Below are 13,400 nucleotides of genomic sequence, written 5' to 3' on the forward strand. Positions count from 1 at the left end.
GTCGCAATCGCAAAAGTTGGATAGGGTATTTGACATGGTTGCTAGCGCTAGATCTGGCGTATTCAAACACTCGGCAAACCTCAAGGTCTCAGGCGTCGTGAAGAGGTGGTAGTGTGTTTAGCATGCTCGCATTCCCGAGCCTGGGTAGCACAGAAGCGTGCAAGCACGTGGATATTCATGATCAATTTCGTCAGCCTCCGGCCACTTAGGATGGTCTTTTGGCCACCGTCAACCACATTTGTCATTACACTGGCTTCAGCGGAAATGCATTATATGGAAAAACAAGTCGGAATACCGGAATACCGCTTCTGGTATAAAGGTATCGTGTTAATCCTTTGTGAGAATCCTTCTATGCACGTACGAGTCGAAAGTACACAGCTAAAACTTCAAAATATTCTTTGATATATGTATTTTGAGACTCCAACTCCGCCGTTCACATGAGTTCAGTTTATATGATGATGGCGTCATACACATCTTAGAGTGCAATAAATTCACGAGAAACGCAAACCTTTGAACTCCTATAACTTTGTTAATAATAGTTGGATTGCCTTCAAACTTTTCAGAATAACGTCTAATTTTACCACTTATTAGCATTAGGATAAGTGATAGCAATGGAATTAATGTTGCATTCTCAAAGAACGCGGGCACGCGCAGAGACTTATCACGAACTCCGTCGAGCGGAGGAGCGACTTCACAGACGGAAAAAGGAAGCCTGGGAGAACCAACAAGTCTGTGAACTAGAAAAGTACAGGGAGCAACCGCACCAGGCATAGAAGGCGCAAGTTTTACCAACAAGTCAGCAGGATGAAGCCTTATACACGTCGATGCTCATCCTGCCGAGACAAAGAGGGAAATCTGATTTCCGACAGAATGGGCATATTAGAGCGATGGGTTGAGTACTTTGATGAACTACTGAACAACCACAACATCGGCGAGTTGAAGACGACGGACAAATACTACCACCACCAAGTTTAGGAGAAACAGTCCGTGCAATTCATCGGCTAAAAAATCATAAATCGCCAGGAGCCGATGGAATTACAGCCGAATTGGTTAAATATGGAGGCGACCAGTTACACCAAGTGGTTCATCAACTTGTGCTCAAGGTATTGGACAGCGAATTAATGCCTGACGATTGGCAACGAGGCATTATCTGTCTCATACATAAAAAGGGAGATATCACACAGTGCAGCAATTATAGAGGTATCACGTTGCTGAGTACCATCTATAAGATATTCTCCTCTATCTTGCTAGGCCGGATAGCCCCATACGCCCAGAACATCATTGGCTCATACCAAAGAGGCTTCACTCCAGGCAAATCAGCAACAGATCAGATTTTCTCTCTGCGGCAGGCGATGGAAAAACTGTTGGAATATGGACAACAGTTGCACCATCTGTTCATCGACTTTAAAGCCGCATATGATAGCATAGCCAGGGTAAAACTGTACACGGCCATGAGAGAATTCGGTATCCCGACGAAATTAATAAGACTGACTAGGCTGACCCTGACCAATGTGCGAGGCCAGATAAAAGCAGCAGGATCACTCTCAAGACCATTCGACATCAACAACGGTCTACGACAAGTGGATGCCCTATCATGTGTCCTCTTTAACCTGGCCCTCGAGAAAGTGATCCGTGATGCTGAGGTGAATGCAAGAGGTACAATCCTCTTCAAGTCCACCCAACTACTGGCCTATGCTGACGATATCGACATCATGGGAAGAACCACCCGAGACGTACAAACTGCCTTCATCCAGATCGAGCTGGCGGCGCGAGATCTTGGGCTGCACTTCAATGAAGGCAAGACAAAATATATGGTGACAACGTCAGCACCGAAGACGAATCAATCAACAACATCAAATCGCACTGGTCAAACACAAACACGAACATGAATAAGGATAGGGGAATACAACTTTGAGACCGTTGACAATTTCTCCTATCTAGGGTCGAAAATTACAACCGATAACAACTACGATGATTGGTTGTTGTCAGCCAACAGAGCCTATTTCAGCTTACAAAGACTGTTCCGCTCGAAACGTCTCACCATAGGGTCAAAGCTCTTACTGTACAAGACTATCTTGCCAGTCCTCATGTATTCTTTGGAAACTTGGGTTCTTAGCAAGAAAAATTGCGAACTCTTGGCCCCGTTCGAGAGAGGAATCGTCCGAAGAATTTTTGGCCCCCTACATGAGGATGGACGATTCCGTAGCCTACACAATGACGAAATCTATGAGCGATACCATGACCGTCCGGTTGTGGATAAAATCCGACTCAATAGGTTACGGTGGGCGGGTCACTTAATCCGTATGGATGAAGATGATCCCACCCGGAAAGTCTATAAGGGCAATATCTATGGTAGGAAAAGAAGACGAGGCAGACCCTGCCTAAGATGGAGCGATGGCGTGGGCCAGGACGCCAGACAGCTTTTAGGGATATCGAATTGGTGGACCTCGGCGCAAAACCGGGATGTCTGGAGTTCCTTATTAAGGCAGGCCTAGACCGGATACCGGTTGTTGCGCCGTTGATGAATGGAATTAAGGGGGTTTTGATTAAATTTCCAAAATATGGTAACATGCTACTATTAACTTTATTTGAGCAGATATCGTACGGTACTGAGGACGAAACCTGTTTCACTTTTTGGGGATACATTTTGCGCCATTACTTCCCTGCGTTGCACTCAATATCAGAAATAATAACAGCGGGCTGCCCACAAAACTTCGTAGGTCAAAGCTGTCGCTCGTCTGCAAATTCAAGACTATGAATGTCAATATCACTTGAAAGTGGCTATTTTCACATAATATATGCATATTTTAAGTGCTACATGCTAATTGGACAAATGAATACTCATATCTCTTTATAAAAGAAATACACAAAACCTTTCATACCTGAAGCGTCTAGCTTCCGGTATCCCGACTTGTTTACAACTAAAGTCAAAACTAAATCTGGCTTGAAAATGTTCAACTAATCGAGACCTTTCATTCGTTGCCCCACGTGACCATATTCGGTGAAAAAAAATTATACTCCTCTTCTGCATGTAGGGGAACCTGCCCTTTCAAGCCCAACGTACGGCGATGTTACTCAGTGAATGCGTTGGCATTCACAGTTCCAACCTTCCCACGAATTTCGTGTCAATAAGTATAACGGTTTCTAAGAAAAGTGCGTATGACAGACTGACAGAGGGACATACAATGAATCGGTTTTAATAAGGTTTTGTTTTATACAAAATGTCAAAAATTAGAATAGAACATTCCCATGTCTCTATCTTTGTTTTCGTAGATGGAAATCTTGAAAACGGGCTGTTTCCGGCATGCTAGTGTGTGAATTTTTATCTACTAAAATCATCCCGACTTCGCTGCACCGTGGTATTACAGCAGGCTACATCATCTAAGACGATCCTGAAGGTAGATCATGTCTTTGTGTAGAATGTATACAGTTTATGAACGTAAATTGACATAATTCCAACCAAATCAGAGCTGATGTTATTCACCACCAAGCCAAGGATACCAAAATTCCACCTACCGTCATGGTTTTCTAGACGTATACAACTGCGACTCATTCCATCCTATTGTGTGGTCGAGGCGCTGAGAAAGAAGTACAATAGGATCAAACTTGATAGGATTCACAGAACGAACCTCCACCTTAATATATAATGTAGCGTGCAATGTAACACTGTCAGATTACGTAAACCCAGATGTTGTACAGCGAAGCTCTACCACCATAGTGATATCCTAGACGAAGTACCTTGGGAATGCTGGGTATCCCAACGGACTATCCCACATACAAGTCTAACTTCATGGAGAACCAGGACAGAGTGGAAGATCAGTGACGCATTGCAATTTATCAATTTACGCCAAGTCAAGGAGGATTTGCTCCGCCCATAATACGACACGATCACAAAGGCTTTTAGGTCAGATGCAATGCGTAGAGGATTACGTCAGTCTGTACGGGGACCAGGGCGCCAGCCTCGGCATACTCTACAATTCCTCTGAGATTGTCCAGCTTTAACTATAGCAAGTCTACGGACATTAGATAAACAATTCTTTGGGGACCTCAAAGGGATCTTTAGTTGCAATACTAACCTTCGTGAATGCTACGGACTGACTCTGAAGATCTGAGCCGGTTGGATTCTACCCTCTTTGCTTTTCCCACAGCAGCCAGGAAGTCTTAAGAATTTTTGGCATCACACGCCACAGCGCTAATTGCGCTCCTTGGAACGCCGTTGAGACCTACCTACCTTCCCAAATAGCGAGTAGAGGACTTAGGAAAATGGGATCATAAAATGTTATGATGTCGTGAAGAAAGTGAATGTGTATAACTACATGAATTTTGTCTATGCCGGGACAAGTCAGTGGAACGTGGGTATTCTACGGGTGCCATTTAACAGAAAAGCAGATAGTATACCGATTTCAATGAGCTTTCGTTTTAAGATACAACCTGTAATGGACGTTACTGTTCGAGATGAACAAGATGCGGTTCGAGTTCAATATGGTTTATCACGAAGTTGAACTACTTGAAGAATAGGAAAATGGGGAAAGTCGTTGCACCTAACTGCAACTCCTAACCGCAAATTTTAGGAACCCACTACTTCGTACACCAAGATAACACATAGCACCTCTCGTGAGCACTTCTGAACTATGCACTTATGTAAGAATCTTCGATAAAAAGAAGGAAATGCTGCAAATAATCCATTGGATTCTGTCAGCAGGCGGACACGAGACAATTCGGAAATAAAAATAAAATAGGTCGGGAAACCGAAAGCTTGGCGTTTCAGATATGAAAGGTTTTGTGTATTTCTTTTATAAAGAGATTTGAATGTGCATTTGTCCCATTAGTATGTAGCACGTAATATATGCATATATTATGTGAGAATATCCACTTTCAAGTGATATTGACATTCAAAGTCTTGAATTTGCATAGAAGCGACAGTTTTGACCTATTATAACTTTGTTTGTAAAAGCGCGATTTTCACCAAATATTAGGATCATGCTCTATGCTCTAGCCTATATCGCTGCAAAATTTCGTTACTCTAGTAGGAACTTAAGGAGGTTTTCCTGCTTAATACTAAAAGTTATAGTAATGATTAACTTTATTTGAACAGGTATCGGTATGGAGGGTGTTTTGAAGCTTAGGCACCATACAGTGGCAGCCTCTTGATTTTTTTCAGATTTTTCGGTTAAGTAGTTTCTGAGAATGGGTCCGCTAAAGAAATGATCACTTTCAACCCCCCGCACTCCCAACCTTTCCAGCAAATATCGGCTTTGAAAAGTACTAACAGGGACCTTTAATTTGATACCCCACATGACTATATCGGATGAAAAAAAAATGTACACCCCCCTTGCGCATGTAAGCATGGGGGTTCGCAGTTCCCAACTTTCTACTTAATTTGGTGTCAGTCGCTACAACAGACAGTAAACCTTAAAACCGACACATACTACAAATCTTAAAATATTCAATTATCACCAAGCAGCTGTTATTCGTTGTGCGAAACTTTAAATGCGCCAACCATTCATTTTTCAAAGGAACGCTCCATAAAAAATACAAATAAAGTGAATCCTTTTGTGGACATGTTGAAATATGTATATAATACATATGTATGTATACGAAAGAGGAGAGCAACAGAAGGCATTTCGTATTTCCTCCTTTTGGACTTCCACTGATAAATAAAACTTAAAAGTTTTCACCCCGGAAAATTTGATGCCATTTCTGCTTTTCGGTTAATTTAGAGCCTTCCTCCTTAGAAGTCTAAATATTCCAATCACGCAGAAAGCTAGGGTTTACCCTCATAAAGTATGGAAAATGAGCCATTATGGAACTGATTAGCGGAAAGGCTAAGCAGCCCCCAACTCAACCGTCACTAAAAACTCAATGAAAATTGGTCTCTGTTAAATATGAAGCCATCGTAACTTTTCATCCGATATTTATTCATATTTCTATATATGTATGCACATATGTACTGGCCATTTTATTCAACACTTTATCTACTAGCCAACTGGTATTTACTCCCATTAGGATACGTATGGATTCGCAAACATTAAAGGAAATACTGTTCAAATTCCACTGTTTGCCATCATGAATATGTCGGACAGGTTCCATGTTCATTTACCATAGATGGCGAGCATTCAAAGTCCCATAAGGAGGAAGCCAGTAGGGGTGGGTGGCAATGGCGCACCAAAGGGGAGGGGTGCCAAATGTAAGCATCGAAGACTGAAGACGAATTGAAACAAAAATTAAGAAGACAAACAAAAAGTGGGAAATTTGTTTAGGGTAATTGCGCACACAGAATTCCAGAATTCCAACGTTAACGACGATAACAACGAGAGCAAGAGCCTTGAGGCCACTCCACATAACGATCCAGGAAAACATAAAGCTGCTCCCAGTATTTATCGTTGTCCTTTCGTGTGTCCTCTGTTCATTCGTATTGACTTACATACGTACATATGTTCAGATTCATTCAAAGTATTCCATGGACCCATTCGCAAACATTCACAAATATCTATATAGGTATGTTAGCTATAGGAGCTCACTCGTGAATGAAAAGAGGATGTAGATAATTTTGTAGTTTTATCGACTTGGGCAAGCATTTAGGCTACATAAACTGGGCAGGATCGAGCGGTGACGAAACGTTTGCTAAGTAATTGGTTCCAGAACTCCTGGGACCGACAAACGCTTTGAAATTTACAAATCTATGTACACATGTTCGGGAGTACCAAGATATTTTCATGCACATGACCCGCAACAAACTTGGTTTTGAGAAAAGTAGATTTCAATCAAATCGATCATTTATCAGAATAATAAAACCATAAAATTATGGTGAGAAAAAATTGGGGTTGCGTAATCATACCTTTGTGACGAAATTCCAAATGACACGCGTGCAGGAATGTAATAAATTATTTTCTTTTTCGCTTGTTTTCAAACACCAAATTTACTTTCCCCCGAATCCGCTGTGAGAATTTCGTTCCAACTCATTTCACGTTAGATATTAAATAGTTAATCTTTCATATCTCAATTATATCAATCTGTGAGTTGTTGTGCGACATGTGTGACATGCACATCGTAAATAAAATTTCACAACATGGTCGTTTCAAAACGATATTTTTAAACTGTTGTCTGAAATTATGAGTTTCCATTAACATGTTTAATAAGCAACTGCTGAATAAATGCTTCTTGCTGAATCAGAGTTTATTTTTACACGCAATTTCGTAAGATAGAAAGTGTGGAGAGAATAATACAGCATTGTTCGCAAATGTATCAGTTTTGTTGTCGTGTAATGTAGAGTTGAAAAAAAAACATTTTTTTGGGATTAGAAAGAACGCAGATTTTTTAGTCCGTTTCAAAATTAGCTGAAACAATCAGTTAATAAAAAACCCGTAGAACTTTATTTGCAAATGGACGTACCTAGATTTATGTCGCTTACAAAATAGCAAATTTATTTATTACAGACATTCAGGTACAGAAAATCGCTGAGTCGTAAGGTAACCTGAAATACGATAAGTTAATTGTTAGCTCTTTGAATTAGTCAAATAAATCTTTCGCTGTAAATTTTCTTGATTTATCTATGTCTTATGTTGCCGCATCGCTCAAGGATTCCCTTCATACAATATATATAATACCTTTTCCCCTTCCATCTGTGTACAATACTGACCAAAATTTTGGAAGCAAACATATTTTCAGGGATTACGTATTTTCTTTTCAAGGAATTTCACTAAATTATCAAATGAATGAAAAACTCATCACATTTTTTTTTTAAATCTGGAATGTTTTGGCCGACGCATGTGTGCTGCTGCCACGATGCTGACACACAAGGCCCGATTCTAATAACGTATTGGAAGACCTTATCAGTTGTTGTCTTAATGGAGAATACAAATTTAACCAATAAAAGCTAATATTTCTAAAAGGAAGTTTTATAATTGTCAAAAAAAAGAAAATTTACAACCAAACAAACAAAACTGGCGAGAGTGAGCTAAAAACACACAAAAATTGACATAGAACAATGGGAAAACGTAGTTTGGACTAACGGATCAAATATTTAGATCAAATATTTGAGTGCAATTGATATTCATTAAATTGTTTAGGATAAGTGAGGGATCCTAAGTCCACAACCACTTGTTGTTGGACCGGACCAAATGGAGAGCAACTTACTCCCACGTCTCTTTGGTCCGCGGATCCCTCGTTTGGGGCATGGCACCCAAGCATTACAAAAATTATAAGACAAACGGTTTCGTCTAGGGCAGAGGCAACTCTTCAGACGCTGCCTCACCTCTGCCCTGGGAGCAGCGTGACCGTGAGTGGCATCAGATGGAAAACGCTCACTTTATATTTTCAATAAAACACGCCAAGGGTGCGAATTATATCCAATCGAAACCAATAGTTTGAGCCTGAGCTGGCTAAAGCTAAATAAATTGTTTAGGATAAGTGAGGGATCCATGCCCCAAACGAGGGATCCGCGGACCAAAGAGACGTGGGAGTAAGTTGCTCTCCATTTGGTCCGGTCCAACAACAAGTGGTTGTGGACTTAGGATCCCTCACTTATCCTAAACAATTTATTTAGCTTTAGCCAGCTCAGGCTCAAACTATTGGTTTCGATTGGATATAATTCGCACCCTTGGCGTGTTTTATTGAAAATATAAAGTGAGCGTTTTCCATCTGATGCCACTCACGGTCACGCTGCTCCCAGGGCAGAGGTGAGGCAGCGTCTGAAGAGTTGCCTCTGCCCTAGACGAAACCGTTTGTCTTATAATTTTTGATATTCATTAATTTATAAAAATTGATTTGCATCTAATGGAAAACAGTTCTGTACACTCTTGCAAAGTCAATGGAAAAAATGAAAGAATATAAAAATTTTAAAAAAACTTGTAAGTAGGGTGTAAACACGCCGACGACGCCCGGATCAATAATTGATATCTTTTTAGTCAAATCTATCTAGTTAAAAATTTCTAATATAACAACGGATATTTTACCATAAATAAACGCAAATATTCTTCCACTTCCAAACATTTGGACGGTAATCTTGCCGGTCCGTTGTTTGTTTCGCGTGTCTCCCGTCATGGCATGTAGAGCTTCTGGTTTGTCTTCCTCTTTCTGTTAAATCTGTTGCTATCACTGCTGACCTACTGTTGTCATATTTTCTTAAGGTATGCTTCCATGCATATTGAACTGTCAAAAAAGTGCACACAAAATTTATTAGTAAAATTAAAATATGCGATCTGATCGAAAAGCGGAAGTGTCAGTGGATAGGTCACACATTAATGAGGGGCGACAATCCCATTCCTGGTTACGTCATATGTTCGATGAGTGGGTCGCCTCAAGAACACTTCGCGCAGAACAGTAAATAGGGAGTGCGGTCGTCTTCGGAAAGGGGAGTTGGAGCGCATTTGAGTGAAATTGCGAACGGTGGGGTGAATTACAACCATATATAGTTAAAAACGCCCACGAACCGCCTTCTCACCTAACCGGACCGAGGGGTGAACAACCTAAGGATGGGCTGAAGGCAACACTCAAACGCCCGCATCACAGCGATGATGCGGTTCAACGCAAAGTGTGTGACCATGCTCTATTGCTACATCCCGATTGTTGCAAACACTTCAAGTAGTGATACGGCAGTTCTTATCTGCAAAGACATATAGATGTTAAATGGAAGACTAGAGCCCACTAGGCCAGACTGTTATCGGACAGGAATCTTCGAACTATAGCACAGGTTGCAAGGATAACCGCTTTTTGCATCTCCATGTATGGTCCAGCTCTAGCATCGAGCGAGAGTAATCCCGTCGCTGACAATACGACTAGGACTACTTCGATCTTGTAGTCTCCAAGTCTGCTTCATATCGTCCGCCAAGGGGCCATTGTTTCGGATGTTTTCTTGCTGTTTTCCAACTGTGTTCCAGTCCAACGGTAGTTTGACCCGATCATTTTCCAAGATTATCTGCGAAGTATACTTGTAATAAGAATGGTATGTTGCCAATAGTTTATCCTTGAATGCAAGGATTTGATGAATAATCTTACAGGTAAAGTTATAACGACTTGTGTACTGCTTCGATGTCAATGCCTGGAAACAAGAAATTCTTTATATGACTGCCGTGAATAGGTTTTTCTTTCCACATGTTGATATTTTGTTGGACTGAAGTTACATTCGATTTGGGATCCCATTGTCTGCTTCTTATGTTCAAAGGGGGCAATTTACTATCTACCATGATGGTAGTCTGATGTAATTGGCTAGAGGATTGTTTCTTACAAAAAACTCACGAAAAGAACCCACGATTAAAGTGCGCTTCCCCCTGATGGCGTGGGATAGTGATCCTCGTTTGTTCAATCCAGACACCGTTCGAATTCCCCCAGCAACTTAGATTTCATTATTGCCATATTATGTTGTTGCTTGCAATATACCGAGGTGTTTATAGACGTCTTCCGAATCCATACCCTCAATTTGGATGTTATTTAGACAGTATCCAAAAGATAGGATAAAGGATTCAAAGCCAAACAAAACAACAGTGGGCTTGAAGCGTCGCCTTGGAAAATGCCAATTGGTATCTCTCTTGATGTTTGTGAGGATACCAGTAGCTTCGTGCTCCAATTTTTTATCACTATACTTAGGAGAAAAACGACATTCGAGTTAATTTTGTACAAGCGTAACATTTGTAGTAACCACGAATGTGATATGGAGCCAAAGACTGATTTATAATCGGTGTAGCCCGTCGAGGTATTTCGCTTTTGGTGGCCAGCCTGCTTTACAGCTGCCGTATCGATAACAAACTGTTCTCTGCAGCCTCGAGAGCTTTTGCGCATTCTTTTTGCTCCTCAGCTATCAATCTGTGAACATCAAGATGTTTTAAGATGTTCGCACAGAGAACTGAAGTGAGAAACTTGTAGATGGTGGGTCACGCTGTTCCTTGGGGATGAGATAAGCTATCACCTTGGTGAAGAATGATGGAACTACTTTTGGGTCAGCAAGCATCTGATTAAGATGATTTGCCAACAGGCTATGAGTGCTCTTAAACCGCTTTAGTCAGAAGCTGTGAATGTTATCAACCCCTGGCTGCTTTAACATCGGCTTCAGTTATATCAGGCATGGTTATTTCGGGGAGAGGTGTGGGAACCACGCTGCTTCTAAGTTGCAACGGTTTGGTTCGCTCCAAAGACTTTTCCAGAAGTCTTCTTCCTGATCCAGATCGAGGTTACTTTCCCGATCTAAGTTGCTACGATTTTTATAAAATCCTCTTTGGTTCTGGAAGAACAAGGTGTTACCTGTACTTGCTGAAATCTTCTTTGTTATCTACGGATGCGATTGGAACATAGCGCAAGTTTTCGCTTCAGCATCTCGATGATTTCTTCGATGGGCATATCATTGGAGAGATGGTAGTTTCCAATGATGTTGGCAACGTATTTGTGCATTCCTGTTGATGTAGTTCCAAGATGTGCTTGCATGGCAGGGCCGGTCTTAACTTAACTTAAGTTTTCGACAGTTCTGTTAAGTCGAAACACCCAGAACAATAAAGTCTTCCTGTGCATACCTCTGTTATTCGTTCTAAGATGTTAATTATTGGGACGGACAGCTGCAACGTAGACTGGACGGTTGACCACTGTCGCAGTAATCTCACTAGTCGAATGATCAGCCAAAATTCTGTCAACGGCAATAACGATGTTTGTAGGTGCCGAAGACAACTTTAGTTTTGCGATATTTGGGCTAGCGTCTGGGAGAATTTTAGCATATTCTGTGAATGTGATCTGTATTCGGTCATAATTCAAGGTCTGATGAATATGGTGGGTGAATTAGAATTTCATTGCCTACTACACGACTTGCATACTGCGAGTTTGGATGACATAAAGCAGAATACAATATTCTGTGATTAAACAATGCGTGGCCATTTCTTGTGCATTTCGTCGATTTGCTTGCAGCTTTAATCCATGAAACCCGACTAACAGTTCGTCCAGTTTCTCGCCAGTGCTCTACATAGCTGGTCGGGCTGATAAAAGGTGGAACTAACGAGTCGCACTAGGTAGAAACTGCTAACCGACTGGATAAGGTCAAATTAGAGAAAAATGAAAAATTACAAAACACAAAGAGTTACATTTTGGTTTTTTTTTCTTTTGTTTTGAATTCCATTATTATCACACTATGTCATGACCGCAAAGTGGAGCAAATGGAGCCCACATTTTGCTTGAAATCGTGTTAAAGACTGTCCTTGCTTAAAATGTGAGACTGCCATTCATGTAGATACACTTATACTGTAACGGACCAGCTGGATTATACATAAATAGTTCAGACTAAAACTAGCTGAGGAAGAGGACAGCTGGTCATCGCAATATCCGTTTAGGCAAAATAAAAAATGTTTTTCGGAATTTTAAGAAAATTTTGTCTTTTTTGGTTCTCTAACTATGAGTTATGATCCTACCGAAATTGATAAGAATTCTGTTATTATTAACAAAGTTATAAAATGATGTCCGAATAGCTCAGTCTTTAGAGAACAAGGCTGTTGTACGGAACGGTTCACATCTCACTGATGGCTGTAAGATTTTTTATTGTGACTTCAGGTCGGATATCAGCTGAGTCAAATCAGGGTAATAATCACGGGCAAGTACAATGCTGAGCACATTGCCTCCTACATGGTACTGCAATCCTATAGTATACCTCTCAAAGGATGTCATGATTGATGCTGTGCTTGTCTTTTTTAAGGTTTTATATAAAACAAAACCTTATTAATATCGGCTTATTGCATATCTGTCACACTTTCCTCCAAAACGGGTTCATGCGTTTCAGTCCAGTTGGTGGATATATGAGAACTATAAACTCCCACGCTTAAACTAATTGGCATGAGTTTGTGTTGATTTTAAAAGAGGAGTCGCCATACATCCCCTTATTTATCTGTGTGAGGTCTCAAAAGAATCTTTCGCAAGCAGATCTTAATTTCGATGATTCAGAATGGGTGAGTTAGGAGTCAAAAAATAAAAACATAAAGTGAGACAGGACTCATTTTGGGAAACTACAGGAAACAAACAAACAAATATTCAAAATGATCTGCGGCTGATAAAAGAATATTACCAATATCTTTTAATTGACTCGAAAACCCCCTTTAAATTCATTCTAGGAGCACCAAATTTGCAGTATCATAAAGAATAATATGGCGCATAACATTGGTTTCGTCAAAATACTACCATCAGTAAGAAAGTCCTACGAGCTCCAAGCTAACAATTTCATGTGAATATACTGGACCTTCTAGACGATTCAATGGAATTCAACTGCCGCCACGGAGGGTCTTCGAAAAACCTCGTATTGTTTATATGGTCCTAGAACCAGTATTTTGAAATAATTGACAATAATTAACTTTTTTCTTACTTCTGAAGAGTTGATTAATCGTATATTTGTAATAGGTTATAGTATAGAAAATGTATACTTTTTTGGGTTTCAAACA

The 13,400-nt window shown here is 40.5% G+C and overlaps 2 protein-coding genes across 3 annotated transcripts in view; one reads left to right on the forward strand and one right to left on the reverse strand.

Annotated features, from left to right (window-relative positions):
• Positions 1–13,400, forward strand: part of LOC119653481 (paired mesoderm homeobox protein 2B-like) — an 82,936-nt gene that overhangs the window by 66,772 nt on the left and 2,764 nt on the right. The gene's annotated exons all lie outside the window — the stretch shown is intronic.
• The window catches only part of LOC119653484, a 55,178-nt gene that overhangs the window by 10,384 nt on the left and 31,394 nt on the right, over positions 1–13,400 (reverse strand). Inside the window, exon 2 of one of the 2 annotated variants that reach the window (XM_038058112.1) lies at positions 8,955–9,150. In XM_038058112.1, coding sequence (XP_037914040.1) covers positions 8,955–9,150 — 196 coding nt within the window. Of the gene's footprint in view, positions 1–8,748; positions 9,151–13,400 lie in introns of those variants that run through there. The other variant, XR_005249703.1, reaches the window with a different exon arrangement.

This window comes from Hermetia illucens, chromosome 4 (assembly GCF_905115235.1).
Source record: "Hermetia illucens chromosome 4, iHerIll2.2.curated.20191125, whole genome shotgun sequence".
Taxonomy (NCBI): domain Eukaryota; kingdom Metazoa; phylum Arthropoda; class Insecta; order Diptera; family Stratiomyidae; genus Hermetia; species Hermetia illucens.